We start from the raw sequence: 25,069 nt of genomic DNA on the forward strand, positions 1-25,069 counted from the left end.
GGATGGGGGGAGATGGTGCACAGAATCAATGGGAGGACGAGAAACACCTACACATGAATTTTGACAGAACACTCTTGGTTTTCGTACGAAGTATTTGATTTTTTTTTTAAGGCACAAACTCAAAACTTTTTTACCTTCACGGGTCAACTTGACAGAGCCCATGACTGAGTCCTCAGGGGAGAGCCTTCCACCGATTCCTGGATAATTACTATCATTAATATCGTTATCATCATCTTTATTATTAGTGGTATCTGTTTCCATAGCAACGTGATCATCCACCACCCTCTTAACTCCATGCGAGGATGGTGATTCGGATTTATCCTCTTTGACCGAGCTACAAAGCTCATCTTTCTTCCCAACATCCAATCCTTCCTCCATTTTAATAGCATCCTGCATTTCTTCTTTCTTCTCCTCCTTCCTCCCCACAACCATCACTTTACCCTTGCCCTTTTCCGGCGGACTCTTCCTTATCTCTTCTTCGACACTACTAATCATGGCGGCCACAGTCCCTACTTTCACTCTTTCCTTCGCCTCTTCCTCCACCTCAAACTCCTCCGCAGAGGATTCGTCCTCCAGGAAGTCGTCGCTCCCTTCCATCTCCTCTCCTGTCTCCACCTCCTCATCCTCCTCCATGATCGTCTCCACCCCGAACATGTTCTTGCCCAGATCCAGCGGATCCGGCAGGTCCACCAGGAGGTCCAAGTCGGCAATGCCCAACCCTTCCCCAACCCCTCCGTGTCCCTGCTCTTCCACGCTACCAGCGTCCATCAACCCATCTCCCCCAAGCTTGAACGGCACCTCACCGTTGTCTTCCACCCCTCCCACCTTATTAGTAGTACTGCCATCTTCCTTTACCTTAGCATCATCCCCAAACAAGCTTGGATCAACATCAAGCAACTTCTCTATATCATCATGCCTACCCTTCTCTGTTCCTATGTCCTGACCATTTTTCTGATTCTCTAAGGCATCTATCTTACTCCTATCGCTTACACTCTCAGCTTTCTGAGGGGGGAATATTGCACTATCAGAGGGTAAATCTGAATTTCTGGATAAAGAATCTGAGATGGGTGTAGATTCTATTTCCCTACCTCTACTACCCTTTGGGCCAAACGGGGGCAGGGCGGGGAGGACCATGGGCCCCAGGCCCTTCGGTTTGGAAGTGGAGCCATTGGAATGTTGTTGGGCGGGGCTTGTAGAAAGCGCCACGCCGGGGAAAGGTAACTCACTGTCAAGATCGATAGGGGCGGGGCTCTTTGTGGGGGTAGAGGGCTCTTCTGCTATTGGGGAGGGGGCATCGTCAAGTCGACTGCTGGACCGCTTCTGCAGAGAGATGGAGAGAAAGAGAACAGAAAAAGAGAAAAGACTGGTGATACAATGATCTTTCAAATTTGATTAAACACTTGATACAGCTACACGGACGACAATTCACACTGAGACAGTATTGGGTCAATTTCATGTAGATTTACTGTATTGTACACCTCTTGGCCGAACACTTTCAGCTTAATTGATTGATACTGCTGTTCCATCTAGGATTTCATATATATGAAAGATTAGAAAGTGAACACAGAACATTCGTAATTGCAGAATTTAAAACCACCCAGGTGTTTATGCCTGTGCATATTGTGACTTGCGCTACATTATGCTCTGTTGACCAACAAATGACTGTGAATGCATCATGATATGTATCCTCTTGCAAAAATGGATCAGCAAGGATTTCAAGTACGGGCAGCAAAATAGAAAGAGAACACAGAACAATGACAACAGCAGAATTTTAAACCACACAGGTGTTTATGACCCCTGCTTGTAAATATATTTGCGACTTGCCTTCCCTTCGTCATTCTATGTAGAACAACACATGACTGTGTATGTATGTATCAAGCATGATGTTCGTATTACTATATATCCCATCTTATGATCGATCAACGAGGGGCCAATTACGGAATGAATATTCCCTCCTTCCTCTTCATCCTTCCCCTTTTTAATACAGGGTATGGGTAAAGAATAGACCAGTTCGTAGTTACTTCAGGGACAATTTTGGTCAAATGACCTTTCATTTCTTTCATTATGATAGGCAGATTTCAAATCAAGATATTACGTAAGCTTGCCTTGCATAGCAGGGTGAAGAAATTGAATAGACCAGGTCACTAGAATAGCACACCAATGAACACTTTATGAAGGTATTTGTTGCATTCCTACTCTGAATGCATATCGTAGCATGTTGCACAATTACTTGGCAAACTGTGAAATACCGTCGTTCGTGGACTCATTGTTGTTTTTGTGGATGTAAATGAAAACCACAATTTAAAAGAATATATGAATAATCAAGACATCAAAGTTGGTGCTTATCTCATTAGATTTTAAACCACCATGTCACTTTTAGTACAAATGACCTTCCTCTGATCATGCGTAGAATCTATTGATCATGCGCAGAATGGAACTACGAACGGGCTTATTGTCAGGTGCGCTATATGATTGTGATATATACCCCACAAACAAAGAGGTGGCCCCCAATAGCAACGTACACTTCCCATTGATGTATTTGTGTGTCATGGCAGCAGGGAAAATGGGGGTTGAGGGCGATTTAGCTCACAAAATGCTCAAAACAGCCCTGGAAACTAAAATAAGATGCCCTGGAAAATACCCATTTGTTGCAATATTAAAGCTTATTCAATGTTGCAGATTCAGGTAGTAAGTTGTGAAAAGTAGCCCCCGAAATTAAAAAAATAATTTTTATGCCAGAAGGAAATGATTTTCCTGGTATCGCATTGGAATTTGCTCCACAAAATTTTACGCAAGCTACACAAAATCTCCCTTGTGAAGCAATTTTTTCATGTGTAGATTTACGACTGTATCAAATAAAGTTGAAGGTTTTTTTTCTAACAATCAGAAATGCTAATCAAATTAAAAAAAAGTAAAATTATTCCCTGAACTGCATGACAGTATAGATGAATATGAAGTATATTCCCCAAAGACAGCCTTTTCCCCTTCATTTGATGGCGATTTGGTAAATCAATGTTATGTGCATTGAACCTCTATTTGATTTATGTTGCAATGGTAGTTCATTATGATAGCAGATTTAACATCATTTGCAAATAGAGTGATACATAATTCACAATCTATTAAATTATTATTATTTATCATGTATTCGTTTATCTATTTTTCTTCTTTCTTCAATTATTTTCATTTCTATTCTTTAACTTTCATTTTTGAAATTTACTTTCACTCTTATTCATTTATTCTCATCTTTATTCATACATATCCATTTTCATTTCTATTCATATATTTTATTTCTTATATGCATTTATATTTTATTTTTCAATTTTTAATATATTTCAAAGCGACCTAATTTCAGACAACCATATCTAAACAATAAACACTTATGCAGTGAAAGGCACACAATAATACTGCTATAACATTAACCTATGATTATTACAAAAAAATTGCTAAGACCTTGAAGTATAGATGGCTGATCCTTTCCTTGTCTCTAGGCAAACATGTATGAAAAAGTGACTTAATCATGACAACCCGAAGGTTAGTTTTTAGAAATGTCATATCCAATGTCAAACCTTAAGATGATCAATCAGAATTTAGGAGTCTTTTCATTAAGAAAGGACAAGTTGAATCTGCAAAGACCAATTTACCTGTTTCTCTCTCTCTCTCTTATTAAAAAGGATAATTAACTGTCAGATCTGACATTCAGAATCATGATAATTTCACCTTCATCTGACTGATGAAAATATCTTTGTATAGAAATGTACATAGAATGGTCTAAATGAACGACACTTCATGAAGTTGAATGGGGATCAAATAATAGGTTCATATTTTTAGATAACAACCTAATTTCAATACTTGATATGGGTATACAGGGTTCCAGCTTTTCAAGAAAACACAATTCCCTGATTTTTTTCCCTGATGAAGTTTAAAAATTCCCTGATAATTATTTAAACCCATTCCCAGTTTCGCATGTTTTCTAAGTTATTGCAGTGAATTTCATGTATTTTCAGTATAAAAGAGTCTGACTGACTACCGTCTGACTACCAGATTCGAGGTATTTTTATATCAAATTCCCTAATTTTTCCCTCACTGGAAATCAGTAAAATAATTTTCTGATTTCCCTGATGGGCTGGGAACCCTGGTATAAACGCTATAATATACAATATCGATGAGAACTGTTTCTAGATAGTAAAATTTTTGAAATTTAGAACACAAAAAAGAAAAAATTAAGTATTTTCAAGTTTTACATTATGGTACTTAAAATAATTGATTAGCTTACAACTTTTAAAATTTACAACTGTCATTATTTCATTTCATAGCTGCATTTGTTTTTGTTTGAGATTTTTTTGCTTTTACAATGAATATAAAAATGAAAAAAAAAAATTGAATCAAATACAACATAAATTTTGAATTAAAAAAAAGCAATATACCGTAACCGTACTACTCTTTAAAAAATGGATTTTCTTTCCTTTGTTAAAAAGTGGATTTATACCACAGAATATTGTCAGAGGCCACAAGGCTCATATTAATATTTTTCAGACTTCTGAAGACCTGACGATCAGGGCATTACAGCAACAAATATATACCTGCTGTTAAGTACTCCAAAAATAGTTATATGCACCAATATATTTATAGTAAGGATATTAAGGAGGCCCAAAGATCAGCATGAGAAAACTAAGGGGCAAATGTTTGAGGCACAGTAGAAAGTAGGAAATATTAATGACGACGAAGAAGAGATACAGTATTGCATCTTATTTATACTCTTCTTAAAGGGGAAGGCCAACCTGAAAGAAAAATTATTGTAAAAATAGCAGAAAAATAATAGAAAATATTAACCAAGACCTAGTTTGAGTAAAATCCATCAAAGAATTACTGTAAAAAGTTATTAGAAGTTTAATTATTTGATTTGTGACGTCATATGCGACCAGCATTCCTACATAGCCAATGGTAAAAAAAGCAATGTAATGTCATTTCTCAGAAAATTGAAATTGCTTTTTTCTGTACTTTTTGTATATCAAGAGACAAATCATTTCACACCCAATCGTGACAAGAAAACAAAAATAAGTCATCAGGAACCATTAAAACATGAAAATCATGCATTTTATATTACATAACATATGGGACAGCTGCTCGTTTATGACATCACAAATCCAAAACTTAAAATTCTATTAACTTTCTTAATCATTAACGGATTTTCCTCTTGTTAAGATGTATTTTGTTCCACTTATGACATGAATCGCGACTTATTGTTGGCACACATTATTACATCATGATATATTTTGTGTATATTTTGTGTCAAAATGAATAAATGTGTATAATCATTTTGAAGAGTTTCTTAAAAACCATTTTGACCTTTAAAGGACAAGTCCACCCCAACAAAAAGTTGATTTGAATATAAAGAGAAAAATCCAACAAGCATAACACTGAAAATTTCATCAAAATCGGATGTAATTGTAAAATAAGAAAGTTATGACTGAAAGTTTCGCTTAATTTCACAAAACAGTTACATGTACATGCACATCCTGGCTGGTATGCAAATGAGGAGACTATGACGTCATCCACTCACTATTTCTTTTGCATTTTATTATATGATATATGAAATATTCTAATTTTCTCCTCATTGTCAAGTGATACAACAATTAATTCCTCCCTGAACATGTGAAACTAGCATTGTTTGATACTATATGGTTCAGTCAAGTTGGTCCTTATTATCAAATCTATAAAAAATGACATATTGTATAATTCAAACAATAAAAAAACAAAAGAAATAGTGAGTGATGGACATCATCGACTGACTCACCTAGTTGTGCATATCACTGTTTTGCGAAAAATAAGCGAAACTTTTAAATGTTATCAGTTTTTCTAATTAGTAGTAAACTGGGGGTACAAACATAGCTACTCTTTAAGTGTTGTCCCAGATAGCAGACCGTTATAATCAAAGCTTAATGAGTTTAATTTGTATTGAGGTTGACACATAGTTAAATGTGTGGGTTGACTTCCTTCTAGTTATCAAATTAACACTTTCAGGACACTAATCATTAAGCACGTCTGGGCAAGGCAAACTACTTAATTGGCAACAATGAAATTTTCATCACATCACATATATTTGTAGCTTTTTTTTATGAAGATATATGTACATAAAACAACATACATGTATATGAAAAAGGTGGATATTTGCACCTTTTTTTGGGGGGGGTTGGGTAGTCTGCAGGAACAGACCCTGATTGAAACTTTGATCAACAAGCATGTCTCCACGCAAAGATTATCACATACAAAACTCGCTGTTTCAATTCCTGAGCGAGAGGGCCTTCAGTACACAAGGCATGAGTAGGCTGCACATTCAGACCCTTAACTCGAGTGAAGGGTTTGCACAGCAGACGAGGTGTCGGTGGGCTCCCTTTTTTCAGAATTTCCCATTGGTAAAACAAATTGAAATGAAAAATTACTAATTTTCTTTTGTGCAAGGTCTAATTGTTACTTAGTACAGGGAGTTGTCCTTTGACAACTTATTATTGCAAGGTCTCAAATTTTAATCAGCAAACTTCAAAACTGCAGCAGAGCAAACTCATTATTGATATAACATTACAGTAGTTGATCTTTCTGCAAATTGAATGATACGATCATCTATAGTAGTTTTAAAAAGAAACTATACACCTCCATATAACCCCATAACAAGTGGTCCTGTATTGATTCAATAGAGGATGTATTATTCTACTTGTACCTAAGTTCTTTTAAAGGAGAATGAAACCCTTGAAACCAGCTGAATCCATATCAAAGAGAAAAATCAAAGAAACATATTGTTGAAAGTTTGAGGAAGATTGAATGAATAATAAGAAAGTTATGAGCATTTGAATATTGAGATCACTAATGCCATGTAGATCCTCCCATTGGCAATGCGACCAAGATCTGTGATGTCACACACGTACAACTCCCTCATTACTTTAGTACTTATTTCACTTATATTCTCACTTTTATAGAGTCTATCACAAGGTGAGGTGTTCTCTTTATGAGAGGACAAGTACAGAGGTTTCACAACATTATATCATTGATGAATCGCTTGTCATATGATTAGAATGAGCAAAAAGAGATGTTTTGGGGTATATTTTCAGTGTCCAAAAGGGGAGAGTTGTTCATCTATTACATCATATATCTTGGTCGCATTGCCAATGGGAGGATCTCCATAGCATTAGTGATCTCGACATTCAAATGCTCATAACTCTTCTATTGCTAGTTCTATTTTACTCAAACTTTTGTTGATCTTATTCTTTGATTTTTCTGCTTTCACAAAAGCTAACTTGCTCCAAGAGTTTCATTCTCCTTTAACTGAATTAATGAGAAGAGTTCAAAGAGGAGTTGGTCTAATAAGTGTTAATGGCTGGGAAATGTCTGAGATAGTGGCAGCTAATTGAATTGATACCGTAAATGCTTCAAACCAGTCAGGTAATTCTGGCGTCATACAATGTTTGGGTGTGTGAGCTGTCCACTTCCGAGAAACAAGTACAAAATATGTTTTCAAGATTCACATAGAGAGTGACATGTACATGACATGTAATGATTATTTTTAAAATCAAATGTTTTCACATGAAAATCGGGGGCAGTTCTTGTTATAAGGTTGAAGTGTTCAGTTGCCTATACCGTATGCCATATTAAAGTGCATTTTTAATTTGAAACATTGTGATGGTAATTTCACTCTCGAAGCTGAATAATGGAACTCCAATGGATTAGGAAGGATGAGACTGAATCCGATCTGGATTAGATGCATTCAACAATCCAAATACATCCATGCACTGTAAAGTTCATCTGTTCTGGGTCAAAAGGTCATGGGCATTACACTAACTCATTTAGAGTTCAAACTGTGCATTATGAGTTAACCACCACAGAGTCCTTTTGGTCCTGAACAGATGCCTTAAAGACCTAAGACCTCTCACCTCTCATGGAGAGTGACATTCAAAATGCAATAAGCATGCACATGTCCAATTTTAAAACAGAAGTAATGGCAATATTTTACCTCAACATACATATACAATAATCACAAACATATCAATCTAAAACAAAATTTAAAATGTGTTATGTTTGACTTACCAATGATTGTTATGCATGTACTTACCCCAGCAATAGATATCTAAACAAAAGAGATTTATTATCATACTACTCACTCCATAAATCAATGAAAAGAATTATAATTACATGAAAAATCTTTTTTTTAAGGTGGAGGTTATTTACCTGTGGCGTCCGAGCACGAGCTTTTTTACTAGGTCTCCTATTAGAGGGGGCTACAGATATTCTGTGTTTGGCCGCTGAGCTTGATAATAGCTTTGATGACTTGATGAGATCAAGGTCGACATCACCGGGATTATCTTTGAAAGAAATAAAGATGTGGTGAAATTATTGGTAAACTTTTTACTCTTCATCTTCGTAAGTAAACATGACTAGGGTAAAAACATAATAAAGGGGAAAGACAGGTAAGTTTTGAAATGGATTTATGGAAAAACAACCACTTCAGCCAGAATGATCATAATAAATGAAATAATTAATCATTACAAACATCTTAGACCAGCTACATAATTTATGTATGGTGTCTTCAAAATTCCCCCAAACACATTTGATTTTGATCTGATTTGAAAGTCAAGTAAACAAAAATCTGTATATTTCTACTTTCGTATTAATCATCAAAGATTAGATTGACATGAATGTTGTCTAATAAATTATAGGTTCATCAAAAGCAGAAAATAAATGTAATAGATTTAGAATAAAAAATTCTGCAAATTCTGCAAATTTGTGTGATAATTAAAAATAGTGAAGAAGAATTTATTTCATCTTCATGTAGACCAGTCACAATTATATTTTGAAATTAAACACTTCCATTTTGTAAAGTATTTCAGAAACATGAGCCTGCACATGTCAGATTCATGCACTAATTGAAAAGGAATGTAATTTTATTTCCTTCCTCCCAAACTAATAGTAGTAATTAAGGCAAATATATTAAGGTATATTCAGATCTTATTTAGATGGCGGTAGCAGTAATGCAATATCCTTCTCAGGGGCCTATTGGGCAGGTCAGGATTGAATAAATAAACACACTACGTGTACATATTTTTCAAGGTGAAAAACATAGCTCAACTTTTAGTTTCTAAAATACCCAATTTTTTTCTTCATCGTTATGCAACGTGTCATCTTTAATGTACATTCCCATAAACAAAGCTTATTGTTTGGGGGGGGGGAGGTCTATTGCAACATTCTACTACCGCACTTGAATAGTGTCAAGTAGCATACCTACATTGACAAGGGGAATTTAAACTCAATTTTGTAGCCAGAAGTGTCTTGAAACAAGTTTGTTTGGAACATGGTGGCGACATTTCTCCTTTCATATACTAATCAACAATAAAGATCAACTCACAAAAAACAGACATTTGATATCGGTGTTTAATCTATTCAGCCCTTCGCCTCATTTTATGGTCTTTAAAGGACAAGTCCACCCCAACAAAAAGTTGATTTGAATAAAAAGAGAAAAATCCATCAAGCATAACACTGAAAATTTTATCAAAATCGGATGTAAAATACGAAAGTTATGACATTTTAAAGTTTCGTTTAATTTCACAAAACAGTTATATGGACAAAACAGTTATATGGCTGGTATGCAAATGAGGAGACTATGACGTCATCCACTCGCTATTGCTTTTGTATTTCATTATATGACATATGAAATATTCTAATTTTCTCCTCATTGTCAAGTGATACAATAATTAATTCCTCCCTGAACATGTGGAATTAGCATTGTTTAATACTATATGGTTCAGTCAAGTTGGTCCTTATTGTCAAATCTATAAAAATTAAATATTGTATAATTCAAACAATAAAAAACAAAAGAAATAGTGAGTGATGGACATCATCGACTGACTCACCTAGTTGTGCATATCACTGTTTTGTGAAAAATAAGCGAAACTTTAAGATGTCATAACTTTCTGATTTTACATCCGATTTTGATGATATTTTCAGCACTATATGCTAGTTTGATTTTTCTCTATTTATTCAAGTCAGCACTTTCCTGGGGTGGACTTGACCTTTAAAACTATGCATCGCCTCAAAGTTAAAATCATATTCCACAGGCAAATATTGATGTTTCTATTTTCCAAAAATAGTTACTATGGCAATGAGATAAACCATCAATAAAGATGAGTTTATATAATGGTTCACCCGACAAATTTTCATTTATTACCAACGTGAAGGAATATTGTGTAATGTGAGCTCACTCTACTTGCAGCTTTGTACTTGGGGGGAGGGGGGGTCCTGTTAAGTGTGAGAATGAATAGCCTGATTTTCCAGTTTCTTCTTAACCATGTATATTCCTAAACACAAACTCTACCCTTCTGAGATGATATGTAACATAACTATTTGCCTTTGAAGTCAGAGGGAGTTGGGATCAACATGCTTAAGGTGCAATAAATTGAAACTTGGCAGAAAACAAATAAGAAAATCTATTCAATTATTTACATGTAGTTTGTAAATAACATCTTTTGTTCTTATTCCAGTTGGAAGATGGCCAATATAGATTAACATGAAAGATGCATCCGTCTAAACCAAGAGAGGCCAAGACAATGGCAAGGTGACCCAATTTGATTTCATCATCTTTTTCATTTCAAATTATTTGTAAAAGCTCCTTTAAGTATTTTCCTTTGTAAAGGAAATATTTTGTTTGGTTGTACCCCTTTTTCATCCCATGAATTTAATCAAGGATTAAAGTAACAATTGTACTGAGTAGCGAGTCCCAGTGAAACTTGGCTACTCTTCAATCCCTTAAGTGCAGCATAACTCTAATCATTTATGTTCAAGGTGTCTATCAACATCGGGACTGGTGAATTGATAGACACTAGACCTAAAATGAGATGCATAAGGACAGCTTGAAGACACTTAATTTAGATCAGGATCCCCAAATTTGCATAGGTACACCAAATTCATCACCTGCACTCTCGGCACCTACATGTCAATATTTGGGACAGCTCTCACAAATAGTGTGATTGTTTGCATCAACCTCAATTATGGAAAGCTGATGGCAACATAATCATTTGTCTACTAGCATATGCACTTATCATATTGTAAAGTAGAAACATCATGTTGATGTACCAAAACAATGGCAATAAAAAATGTAATTTTATATTCCGAGGAGCTGATTTGAAATTTGGAAATTGAGGACAGCTTTGAAAAAGCTGTATTTTAGAAATATGACAATGTTGGCAACCTCATATGCCCACTGTTGAGTCCATGGTTTATGTAGAATTCCTGTATAAATTACACTTATTTTACCGTGTATATAAAAAAATGTCCAAATGCTGGTGCACGCTTTTGTCACAGTGCGCCAAATTGACGTGGTTATCCACGCTATTTTATTCATGAGTCCTGTTTTGAATTAATGAGTCCACTCTTCAAACAGTGGACTCATGAATAAAATAGCGCAGCTAACCATGGTAACAGGCGTCAATTTGGCGCACAGTGACAAAAGCGTGCATCAGCATTGCACATTTTTATTTACACACGCGCCTGATACGCACTAAATTAAGCGTATTTATACAGGATTTGCATAAACCATGGATTCAACCGTGGGTTTTCAAAACCACCTTTGTCAATTCGGGCCATATTGTCTGAAGACAGTCTCCTAATCCCTGTGGAGAAATCTTCCAAGGCAAAAGAAGGCTACCACTTATGCCAAAGCTAAAAAGTCGTTTTTTTTTTCTTTCTGAGCTATCCACAAATTTTGAGATTGTCATTGTGAAATTCATTGTCATTCTAGATGATGATGTCACTGGTTTTCCATATACGAAATTGAAATTGATCTAATCCTTCACACTCCTACTTAGGGTGGGGCCGTGATGTTTAATAATAAAACAAATAATGCAGCTTACCTGTTTTTAATCTCTTCATGTCGGCTGTGACATTTTGGCTCTCCTTGACGCCGATGCTCGTAAAGCTCTTCTGTAGCGAGGAATGAATATGGGTTACAGGCATGAGAACTACCTAACTTTTCCCAAACAGAGAAAACTAAAGAACTTTTCCGACATGGAAGATTCGGACAAGAAAGAGAGGGAGGGTTTTCCTATGATCTCTCTATCCTAACAGACTAATTCTACAAATTTCATTCCCGTAAATAAAAACTACCCCCTAAACCCACCTTCGTCCCAACCTACACCCTAAATTAGACTCCTAATAGGTTATCTAAGAATAGAGGCCGCCACCGCTTTGCGTAGTTGAGGAGAGAGGGAGAGAGAGAGAGGAGAGATGAGTTGATAATTGCTCCTAGCTTCGCCCAAACAAGATGATGCAGTTTCAAAGAAGCAGACGGAAGTACGAATTTGGACGTTATTCCAAGCATGGAAGAACCGTTGAATATCAACAAGGCATATGTAGAGCAAATGAAGTTAGGAAGAAGTCCAAAGACAGAGATAACGGAAGATCTGATGCTATGAAAATCCACAGGTTAAATCACTCAGAAATAATAAATGGAATTATTCCAACAAGAATCCATTCCAGGATGATGATCTTCACAGTGTACGGTAACAGACTGATGGTGTCACAAGTAAAGTTTCCAAAATAGATGCAGCAGCGTGAACCGATAGGTATTCCCCAGAGTGCTACTACGTTCGGTTTGCCAGTTTGCTCCGAGAAGCAGAACCCTGTCTGTCTTTCAGCAAGCGTCAAGATAAAGAAAACTGTTTTTACTTTGATGATACGATGATTCATGTACACCACTCGAGTCCCTAAACTAACTTCCTGCTATTAAAAGCCTGCGCTCGATGCCCTTGGAGGGCTCGTTTCACGGCTTTGACTAACTGACCGAGAAACAACGTGCTTTGTTGCGCGTCTACCTCCAACGTGACAAATGATGCCTACTTCGGCCTTTTTCTTGTCAAATTGACCATTTCCACTTTGGTGACAGAGTACTGCCTTTATAAATGTTTGGAATCACATAATTTTCGTTTCTAGTAAGTCTTTAACAGGACATTTTGACTGATTATAAAGAAAGAATTATACATGTCTCTGAGAATAATATGAAAAATACTATGGGGAAAACGTAAGATTTTGACTCAAATTGTCCTCTTGTTTTCTTCAGAAACTTGTGCATTCATGAATATACAGTATCTAAATGTGCTCAAAGATAAATACCAGTTGTGGTAACGATCTCAAAATGAGTTCGAACAGAATCCAACAAAATGACCACCCAAGTGTTTGTATACATAAAAAATATGTGCCAATTGACTCTGGAAGAAATTGCTGAATTGCTGAGAAATTAACAAAATAAGCACGGAATTCCATTCTAATGTCGGGTAATTTTTTTAAGCAATATTAATACACTGTCCCACATTAGCTTTTCTGTGTTAGTGATCATTAGAATTATCGATTTTGAGCTAAGATTTCATGATTTTACAAAGATAAGTTTACATTAATGTACCAGATCTAGATCTATAACATGGTGGTAATTAAACTTGATTTTAAAGGCTTTCTTATGAAATAATTGTTTGCTGCAATTACTTTATTTACCTTTAATGTTTTTTGAAAATATGTGACTCATAAATATTTGATCAAGGTTTACAAGGCTTAGGCAATTCATGGCCATTTTAACTTTCAACAGGTAAACCTGCATTTACATAGAAGAGTTTGAGGTTGCATGTTTTATCGTTATCCGTTTATTTTGTGTGAATGGGGTATCATTCAAAATTTCCTTATCCCAGGGATTTAATGGAAGAAGTTTTGATCATATTTTCTTCATTTAATTATTGATATATATTCATCTTTGTTTTCATTCCATTTTCATTAACTTACTCATGTTTGTTTAATATTTATTCATTTTTCCAAATTTCATTTCATAGTCAGTGTATCATATCTCTATTCCTTTATTTAGTCATTTAAAAATACACTCATCAAATGGTTAATTTTATCACTTGTATATTGGTAAATAAGGTAAAGATTGAACTGCAAATAAAGATAAACATTTTCAAAATCAAAAATTTTGAATAAAAATCATCAAATCACAACTTTCCATTACACATTTCAAATGACAAATTTCTATTTAATGATATGAATAAATGCTTGTACGCTTTAAAGAACATGAAAAGGTTCACCACGTTCTGAGAAAGAAATCCTGGTGTAAATGGGGCTAATGTCATGTCACATTGGGAGAGTAATCGACACCTTTAAGATTAATACTTAAGATACTCCAATACATGCAAGTAGGAGGGGGGGCGATGAGCCACAGAGTAAAGCTGAATGAGGACAACAAGTGGGGGAAGTAGGTGATTAAACATCTTCTAAATTTGTCACAAGAGCCCTTGCTGATCCTCCTCCTTTGAATTAATTGCTATGATGGATTTGGAGGAGGTCGACTTGGGGGATTGCGAGAGATAAACCCAGCTTTTCAGCAAGGGGGATCGGTCCCAGAATCCCGAGAATCACAAAAGACAGTTTGGTTAGGAGGTATTACCGATACTCTATGGTGTCAGTGTGTTCATTCAAAGCCTAATTTTAGTTTGGTAAATCCCTCCAACGTAATGATTCTCATTTATTTCTAGATTATATGAATGTCTCTGCACTAAAACAATTATGATGTCAACGATATGAAATGAAAATTTTGAGATATTGCATAAAAAATATTTTGATCTGGTATATTGATATAAAGCCAACTTTTGAAGCAGGGAATGGTCTGACAGTTTCAGGATATAATTCTTGTCTATATATAGCTTTCTAATATCCAAATCCTAAATATTTGAAGGCAAGTGCTCAAATTGTAAGTTTTAGCAAGAAGCAAACCATTATCAAGAGCGGGCACTAGATATGTCATTAATACAAAAAAAATCTAAATTTCACAAAGAATCAGCTTTGGGAAAATTTTCAATGGTGACTGCACTTTTGTAAGATTGGAAGTTTAGATTAAAATTGTTGTTGTTTCATCATGACTTTATTCAAGTTCAAGACATTGATAATCAAACAAATATATTTACAGTACATAAAGAGACCAGGGGGCCGTTTCATTAACCTGTTCGTAAGTTAAGAGCGACTTTATGAACGACTGGTGAACCTTTCTTACGTGCTTAACCATTGCCAATGAATATACCATTTACCACAAGAAAGGATGACCAGTCGTTCTTAAAGTCTCTCTTAACTTACAAACAGCTTTATGAAACACCCACCAGGGTCCCGTTTCATAAAGTCTTGTCATAGTAACAAAAGTACAATTTTTATGACAAGTTCACTATCAGCCAATCAGATTGAAGGATTTCAGTAGCTTTTCACTATAATTGCAAATTTGTTATTGTAACAACTTTTATGAGATGGGCCACTGGTCCATCGTTTCATAATTCATACCAATTACGCTATTGCAAAACTTCTTTACAAGATTTATGCCGCGATAGTGCTTCTGAGAGAATAAACTGTATTAGAGCTTTTTTAATTATTTTTAATTAATTTTTAATTATTTCTAATTATTTTTAAAAACCAAACTGAAATAGTGGCAGCTCCAGTCATGGAAAGGGTATCATGAAGCACCTTGTCAGTGATTTTCCCTGACAAATTTGCTCTGAGCCAATCAGTTGGGAGGATTTCAGTAGCTTATAACAATAGTCAGTGACAAGGGTTCGAATCCTAGCCATGGCGTGATTTCCTTCAGCAATAAATTTATCCACACTGTGCTGCACTCGACCCAGGTGAGGTGAATGGGTACCCGGCAGGATTAATTCCTTGCATGCACTGAGCGCTGGCGATGGTAGCTCGAGCTAAAGCCGGGGTAATAATAGCAGCGCTTTGTATCCTCTGGCAAAAAGCGCTTTATAAATCCAGCTATTATTAGTATTATTAACTGACTGTTGTTTCATGATACAGTATGCTCCCCTGAACAGTCCAAACAGATTCCTTGTCTAGAATTTTCTACTATATACCCAATATATTATCAGCATGGTACTTATAATGTTCCTCCTCAATTTTCGATACATTATTCATATAATATATATGTTGCCAAAAAAAAAAACAGAGCAAAAAGATCATATACGGTATTGCATTTTAACATCCCCCTTTTCTGATAAAGATCAAATGACCCTAAAAAATTCACCATATATTGACAATTGTTTTATCAAAATTCCAGATCTGAGCTATACTGCACACTTAATATACCAAACTTATTTATAAAGAAATGTAATCAGATTGTTAGTCTCATATCCCCAAATTTAATTCTGAACTATCTATTTGAGCTATGAGTTATTGGAACAATTTGAAATGTTTATTTTTCTTTCAATACACAAGAATCTCTTATCATCTTGTGTATTTTCTAATATAATGTAAATTATTGTAACAGATGCAAAGTGGAAAATGAATTAAATCTGTATCATTCCAAATAAACATAACCAGATCTTATTATTAATGTGAACCTAGCAATTGAAGAGAAAGAAATCGTAGCAGGAAATATGTATGAGTGATATTCTATTCATGGATGTGCTTGAGACATGAAGCTATATTTGGATTTAAAAAGAAAAAAATGTAGACCTTGTGTTAAGCCCCTCTTTCCAAGTCCGTTTGAAATAATCATATGTGGATGTATCTATACAGTGCGTTTCAGAAAAAAGGTAATCCAAATCTAGAGGGTTGGTATTCAAATTATATTTTATTTTGTGAAATTGCTCTGCATGGATGTGAAAGAGAAACTCTTCGGCTTTCCATTGATACCCTATTTGTACCGTTTGCGCCACGCATGACCGAATTAATTGATGTTGAAGACAACAGGTGCAGATACCACTTTTTCCAAGTTTTCGAAAACTTGATGAAAGGGCAGATGACGCTGTGAATACTTTCATCGATGCCTGTGCTGGCTAAAAATCTTGATTGGACCTTTTTATTCCAAAGGAGTGTAGGTGGTCGAATGTACTTGCACTTGATTAACGAGGAGATCGTACCACAGTCATTGGATCAACATTTTGATCCCATTTTGAGAGACAGGTTAGAGGAGTGTACATGCATCTTTGGTGGATTCAGGACTAGCACTCCTGTCCTTAGATACAACTTTCGAGATAGACTCAAAGAACTCTTTGGACATCAAGTTGTTGCCCTCAACCATGACGTAGAATGACCACCAACATCGCGCCCTGTGATTATTTCCTTTGGAGACACTTAAAATAAGGTATTTGTAATTCCTTATCAAGTTCTTGATGATTTGCAGGGCCAAATTCGACATGAGGTGGATGCTTTTTTTGCAATGATCTGTCAATGGTAAGACGAGCTGTCCAAGATATCCTTAATTCCTCCACGCTACTGGTTTTGTGTGCAAAGGAGAAGAGGACATTTTGAAGGTGTGGGTGAATAAGACAATAACCTTTCAATCATTGTTTCAGAGGAATGCCCTGACTTTTCTTTCCAAAAATTACTTTTTATATTTTATTCTACCAAGCACACATTTTTCCCACTTGACCAAAACATGGAAAAAGTGGTACCTGCACCTGTTGTCTTCAACGTTAATTAATTCGGTCATACGTGGCTAAATGGTACAAATAGGGTATCAATGGAAAGCTGACGAGTTTCTCTTTTATATCCATGCAGAATAATTTCACAAATTTAAATATGATCCGAATATCGGCCCTCTAGATTTGAATTACCTTTTTTCTGAAACGCACTGTATAGCTGGGCACATATCGTCGGCATTCATCCGAACCGTCGTATCAGTCAATTTTGGTCAAAAAATTGATTTTGAGATTTTTGCAGAAAATGAAAGTACATGTACAAGTCCTATTCTATTTATAACTAAATTTCTAGGCAGCAATTTATTTAAGTTTCTGAGATATCAGGGGATTTTCACGGCGATGACATATAAGTTTCTAATAAAATGCGCAAATCCCATTAGAAATGTGTACTAGCAGAGCGATACAACGTTTTGACTGACTGCAATTTAAATGCGCGTAGTCAGCCAAACCGTTGTACACTGCCATTGACACTGCATTGACTTCACACGTGAAAAGCAATACAACGTTTTGACTGACCGCGCGCATAAATATCGCGGTCAGGGTTGTTGTATCCCCTATGGCGTTTTTGTACAGGGGATATCTAAACCACTCAAACCGAAATTACAAGCACAGAGCTCTTTTGCAATATTTTCTAATGATCCTTGGTTTTGTGTAAAAATAAGGATACCAATGTCAAGCACTTGCCTTGGTCTTTCCAACCATGTATTTTTCTTGTAATCAAAATATGTTGTAAGGCTAGGGAACTAAGTGTGAAAATTGTAGTAAACTTTGAAGTTGAATTTCTCTGAAATGGGTTTGCACCGTCGTACGTGTGATATGACAGTTCTTAAAAATAGATTGAATAGTTTCATATTAGTTCATAAATAGGGCGAAATCTATTAAAATGAGATTTAATAGTTATTGTTAAAATAAAGTTATTGACCGCACAGGACATTGATATTTAAGGTATTAAAAGGTACGTACATGTAGTTGCAGACAATTATTTCATGAGAAAGTTTTTAAAATCAAGGTTTATTGACACCAATACCACTTATCTAGATCTGGTGGGTGTTTCATAAAGCTGTTCGTAAGCTAAGAGCGACTTTAAGAACGACTGGCGATCCTTTCTTGTGGTAAAAGGTGTACACCATTGTTCACTGGTGATTGTTTTGCGCGTGAGAAAGGTTCACCAGTCGTTCTTAAAGTCGCTCTTAACTTACGAACAGCTTTATGAAACGGCCCCCCGGTACATCAAAATGAATTCATCTTGGTGAAATCATGAAATCTTAGCTGACAACCGATAATTCTAATGATCAATTACACAGAAAGGCATTTGTGGAACAGTGTATTAATACTGTTTGGAAAATACCAGACATTTAATGGAATTCTGTGCTTATTTTGCTAATTTCTGAGCAATTACATAGGTTTTCCCAGAGCCATTTCGCACATATGTTTTATTTATAATTATATACAAACACCTGGGTGGTCATTTTGTTGGATGGCGTATGAACTCATTTTGAGATCATTACCACAACTAGTAGTTATCTTTCACATCATCCCTGGGCCCCTGTTGGATTACAGTTGTTACTTTTTTAATTCAACGTTAACCCCCATGAAATCCTTTATTTTGATTGGCTATTAATACCATTCAATGACCAAGTTACCATAATAGAAACTTTAACACACATGTGTATGTAAATATTCTTACTCATATCTCCTAATCAAAACCCCTTACTGTATTTTTTTCAACCCCCCCCCCCCCCCAGCTCCTCCCAATTCTCAAGCTAATGACAATGCTCTAGTTAGTCTCGGCCCCTAATAATCTGACTATTAGTGAGGTGTTCTTATGTGTCATTGTATACATCATTAGGATTTCTAAGGAGACTCAGGCCTTCCTTAATAAATTATGCCTTATATCCTGTCACCCGCTCCTCCAAACTCACAAACACCTACATGTAGGAGGTATTAATAACAGTTGGCTTTACCTCATAATGTCTGGTTTCACAACTCGAACTGTAGAGGGCAGTTGAGATGAAAATAAATCAGAGCCAAAGACTCTGAAATAAATCAATCAGGGATTTAAAGGGGATAATGTTTTACTCCCCCCCCCCCCCCATCCCAAGTCCTATCATGATTCAATACTTGGTAGAGTAATAACATATAACAGTAATAATGGCTCAAAGGGATTGATTTAGACTTCATATGTGATCTATCGTCCAGCGAACATTGGGGTCGAGGAAGAAATTGATTACCCTACATATATCCCAAGAAATGGACCACACCCCACCCCCTTTCAGTTGAATTTCTTTCATTCATCTATAGAAAGACAATATGCAATGGATAGTTCAATATCAATAGTAAAAATATACATGGAGTTGCTCCTGCGAGGTCATACTTGCTTAAGAATTCTATCTATTATCGAACAATACTCTAAATCTTGATACCCATCCCCCCTTCCGATCTATTCCTTCAAATAGTTGTGATGTGGCCGAAGATTTCATTTTCTTTCGTGATGATTATTTTTCTAATCGAATACATCCTAGATGGCAAGTCAACGTCTTGGGAATGTTAATGATTCAGCAATAGAGGGCAGCAGAGGAGTTTACAAAAAGTCCAGATTGATTGCGAATCTCTAATACGACAACCACTCTCAAAATATCAGAAAAATATTCACTTATGGGTTGTATCACTCATGCAAGAGGGCAGTAGACTGTTATAAACAAGGAATACATTGATTAAAGACCGTTTCAGCTGCTAAGAAGATCTGTAAATGTAGATCTACTTCATGTACATCAATTCAATGAATTCAGATGGAAGTGGGTTTGGAAATCATGAAGACTTGAGGACAGTGTGTAGTTTTCAACAACAAAAATTAGATTAACCTAAATAATGCAACTTGTATCGACACTTCTCTGAGCAGTACTTAAGTGATTTTGAGTATAATTAATATTATAACCAAAAAATAGGAAGGTTTTGGTAAGATATTATACAGACTACAGTAGATCCAAGAAGCACATTTAGAACCAGAATACCTAAATTTGGGGCTCCAAATGGTATCAATACCATAGTCACTACGTTTTTTCTATAATTTATGAAAAAATAACACAGTGAGTCGGTAATTTGAAACTTTCCCAATCAATAGTGATATCAATTGAATTAAAGAGGATCCAAGCTTTTGTATCAAGCTTTTAAATCACAGAGAAAGAATTGCTTTCTGATTACTTCTCATCCCACAAGTTAAACAAGGAATCATTCATATTGCAGCTGCCCCAACAGAGAACCAAAGTGTTGGTTGAACAAAATATTTTGCTGCGTTTAGACCAATCTTCAAACCTCTCTACTTTATATCATCCATTTAATCCATTTAAGACAATGCTTAAAAATTAACTTATTTTGAACTTGAAGTAAAAATTATTGGTACTTTCATATTTCACATAGACTGTGTATACAATGTCACAAAATCTAATTACTGCCAGGGGAGGCAGAATTATTTTTGAAAGTGAGGGGGGGGGGGGAATGAACATGCATAAGGTCACATTTTTATGGTAATTTTCAAGTTTTGATACATGATTATTGGAAAAAATACCGGCCCCTCTGCTTCATACAGATAAGTCTCCCATTTGTAAATACCTTAACTTTTTATGTTCCAGAACATAAAATTCTATTTCAAATTGTCACCATTCACTTATGTATGTCATGCTGTCATTGTAATAATCTGAATCACCCTTTAATTACTACTGTATTGCTCATGAGAACCGTTTCGCCACATGATACATGTTTTGTAACATTAGTAAACATGAATGTCAAACTTATGGGATTACAGAGATAATGCTCACAGAACCGCAATGCAGGTAGAATTACCATTAATCGTTGATATGAAATCGTATAGTTCTGTATATTACCCTGAAGAGACAGTGTTTTTACTCTTTGGTTTACCCCACTTAAGTAGTGAACAGGGAAATATATTTGCAATTGAAGCTGAAAAAATAACGAATGAATCCACAATGAATAAAAATATTATACAAATATACAATGACACTCGAGGATCTGGCTAAAACTATTCGCATCGAAGGAACATCATGACATAGTACTATGTGATGTTCCTGAGTGCGAATAGTTTTAGCCTGTTCCTAGAATGGGTCATTGTATATTTGTTTTATATCCCTTCCACTCATGCCATTTTACAGCGAAACGATTTTTAATAAGTCGATATAGAACAATCGTTGAGAAGTTGAGAAAATAATAGGTCCTGCCGTATGGATCGTCTGTTCAGTGAGCGCACCTGGCCGGGCACCTGGTTAGTGCAGCTCGCCGAAAGTTTCCCGCGGCATGCAGTGGAGAGTACTGTCTGGCTGAGCAGCGCTCTGCTCGCATCGCGCCGCACAGCTCGCGAATCGCGAGGTATGGGGGGGGGGTCAAAAAAAACGTATAGTTCACTTTTTCCCTAGAGAAAAAATGGACTATGCGTGACGTCAGAAAGGAAAATGAACTATTTCATGGCAAACGTTTATCGCAGTAAAACTATTCTTTTTCTCCTTGTGTACACTCTCAATACAACGATCTTAAGTAAGGGATATAAAGCGAACTATCTCTTGCATAAGGAGTTACCACAGGCATAAATCGAACCTATTGTTCGGGGGGTATGATCTATCATTTTCACCCCCCCCCCCCCTCACTTGAATAGTGTGATGTCACGGATATCTACGCTAATGAGAGTTACATTATCTCAGATATTGAAAAGAGAACTGACAAATCCACAATCAAAATATTGCCTACAAGTACAATCACAACAAAAAGAGATATAGTTATCTCAGAATGTTCCCTTCCCATCATCTTTTAATGAGTGGATTTTATTATATTGTTGCAACTGTCACAGAGGGACAAGATAAACTGCTAACATAAAAATAATTTCTAAAAATTCAAAGATATACAAAGGGAAGCAATGCACCATACCCTACTAAAGTGTACAACAAAAAGTAACTCAAGGAGAAATTAAGAAACTTTGCATGTTTAAGATAGAGAAGCTGAGTTCATTTTAGAATGCACATGTTGAAAATCTAGATTGAAGAAGATACTTGACATTTTAGTTTAGTTTGTGAAAAAGAGGCACAGTTCATCAAATGGACATGTTGAAAATTCATTCTCAAGATAACAATATGAAACTTTGTACATGTATCTCAATAGATTCACTGGTTAAAAAGAGAGAGCGTTTATAAAATGGACATGTTAATTGAGTACCAAATATAGAATGAAAAAACTAAAAAGATATTTTAGATAATTCTTAGTTGTTCAAGTTAAAACAAATTAAATACTAAATGAAAATTGCATGAAAGGGGGGGGGGGGCTGCAGTTTAAAAAATTGCTTTTTTGCTTCTTTATTCTCACACAGATTGCAGGATGACATAGTATTTACATACAGATGTCTCTATAAAATTCAAAATATTGAATAGACCAGGGGCCTGTTTCATAAAACTTGCTATAATAACAAAATTGCAATAACAGTTATAAGCTACTGAAATTATCAAATCTGATTAGTTGATTGTCAATTTGCAAATGAAATTGTATATTTTTATGATAACAAGTCTTTACGAAACGGGATCCCGGGAAGTGTTTCATGAAAAATTTTAGCAATGATTTTTACCAACAGTTATAAGCTACTGTAAATCCTTGCATCTGATTGGCTGAGAGCGAATTTGGAAGTGAATATTACCTATTTGTTCATGAAACAGACCCCAGTTCCGAGTTATCAGGAGGTCATATGATAGCTCAACTCACAACAATCAAGTTTCTCAAAACAATCCAGGCATTAACTACATATTACAATGGTCTACAGGGATCGAAGAAAATTATCTAACTTTGCAATAAGAATGCAAAGTGAAACCGAAACAGGAAGAGTTGATAGAAATCTGGCATTTTTGATAGAGTCTGAAACATCTGGGGGTTTTTTCCAAGTGATAATTGCAAGAATTTGACAGATTTGGATTAAGCTCCTTGAGCATCTAATCTAGATGAAAAGCGTGCAAGATAAATTGTATATTAATATTTTCATTATCAATATTTTATTAGTAATATTATTTTCACTATCATAACTATTCCCATTTTAATATCACAATTCTCATTATTATTATTATCACCATCATCGTCATCATCATCATCATCATGATTATTATTTTTATTATTGCTATTATTATTCTTATCTTTCATTTTTGCAGTTATAGAAAATTCAAAAGTACATGATAAATGTAGAAAGCAAATGAATCCACAAAGAGAAGTGCACGCAGTTTCTAATATGCAGAAAAGATAATAGACGTCTGAAGATAAATCAGAGAAAGGAAAAAAAAAAATCATTTTACCCAACGGCGGTTAGAAACAGGAGGCCGTGCCTTCAGATGTTTCTGTAAATTACAAAAGGAGTCAACGAATATCATTTATTTCATTGCTATCTATTATTGATCTGCAGAAGGGCAACACCCAAAAGAGAATTAATACACTGTTATTCAATGTATACTTGAGGCATACTATCAGATATGATGCATCATTTAATTCTTTCCTGTAAAATCCTGCAAAGACAAAAAAATGTTTACATCAAATTCATCATTAAAAATGGGGAAAGATAAGTTCAATTATGAATATAAACAATATATAAGTGCAAGACTTGAAATTCCTTCATGCATTTCATAACATGCATTGTCAAGATGCAGTTTTCAATCAAAGAGAGTTTTCTAAAGAGTTATTTCAAATTTGAAAAAAAAAATGATGGGCTGTTCCTTAATTATGCATGCATACACTCGCTTCTCTCTCTATGTCAATCTCTCTCTGTCTTTTTATTCCCTCTATCATCCTCTTTCTGCCCCAACTCTCCCTTCTTTTTTAATTCTCTCTCTTCCTCTCTCCTTCATTTTATTTCATCTCTCCTCCCCTTTCTCTCCCCTCCACTCTTTCTCCCTATCTCTCTCCCTTCCTTCTCTCTCTCATCCCATCTCTCTTCCCTTCTCTCCCTCTCTCCATCTCTTTCCCTTGCCGTCTCTCATAACTGAAATTATGATAACAAAACACGCTTTGATCAAAAAGAGCAATACATCCCCTAAAGATCTTCTAATATGTCCAATATCCACTATGCACCCCAAAACAGACTGACTAATAGTAACAATAGGAAATATGTTCTACTTCAGTTATCACAGCATAATTATCCAAAATCAATACGGAAAAAAAAAATGTTCTATATGATTCCCTTCAGTCGACATATTACACATCAGCTGAACAATACTGAAACAGACATACAAAATTGTCAGCTAAACAACACTGTTTATAGACATACAGAATTTGCTGCGAGATATGTCAGACAGAGACATTTTTCCCGATAATTAAGGACACTTGTTCGAACTTCATAGGAGGAAGGGGGCAGGGGAAATGCATTCAGGAAATACATCAATGTGCGCATCTTGCTGAAAAGTCTGGTAATGACGCAAGCACCCCAAAAACATAACATAGAAAGGCTGGGTCCCCAATATCTCATGGCGATGATATGAATTTTTGAGAAAACAACATATTTTAGAGTCTAAGGTTTTGTAATATAATAAACAAAATGCTTCGCAAAAGAAGAACTT

General features: G+C 35.5%; 1 protein-coding gene across 6 annotated transcripts in view; it reads right to left on the bottom strand.

Moving 5' to 3' along the window:
* Positions 1–14,328, bottom strand: part of LOC129261316 (FK506-binding protein 5-like) — a 39,046-nt gene extending 24,718 nt beyond the window's left edge. For all 6 annotated transcript variants that reach the window (XR_010293501.1, XR_010293502.1, XM_064099136.1 and 3 more), the window contains exons 1-3: positions 11,892–14,328; positions 8,218–8,351; positions 135–1,320 (exon numbers count right to left, since the gene is read on the bottom strand). Coding sequence is in view for 4 of the 6 variants with exons in the window: in XM_064099136.1 (XP_063955206.1) it covers positions 135–1,320; positions 8,218–8,351; positions 11,892–11,994 (1,423 nt within the window). In the remaining 2 variants the exon portion in view is untranslated. The remainder of the gene's footprint in view (positions 1–134; positions 1,321–8,217; positions 8,352–11,891) is intronic.
* Positions 14,329–25,069: the final 10,741 nt, after the last annotated feature.

The sequence above is a fragment of the Lytechinus pictus genome, chromosome 5 (genome assembly GCF_037042905.1).
Source record: "Lytechinus pictus isolate F3 Inbred chromosome 5, Lp3.0, whole genome shotgun sequence".
Classification (NCBI taxonomy): Eukaryota; Metazoa; Echinodermata; class Echinoidea; order Temnopleuroida; family Toxopneustidae; genus Lytechinus; species Lytechinus pictus.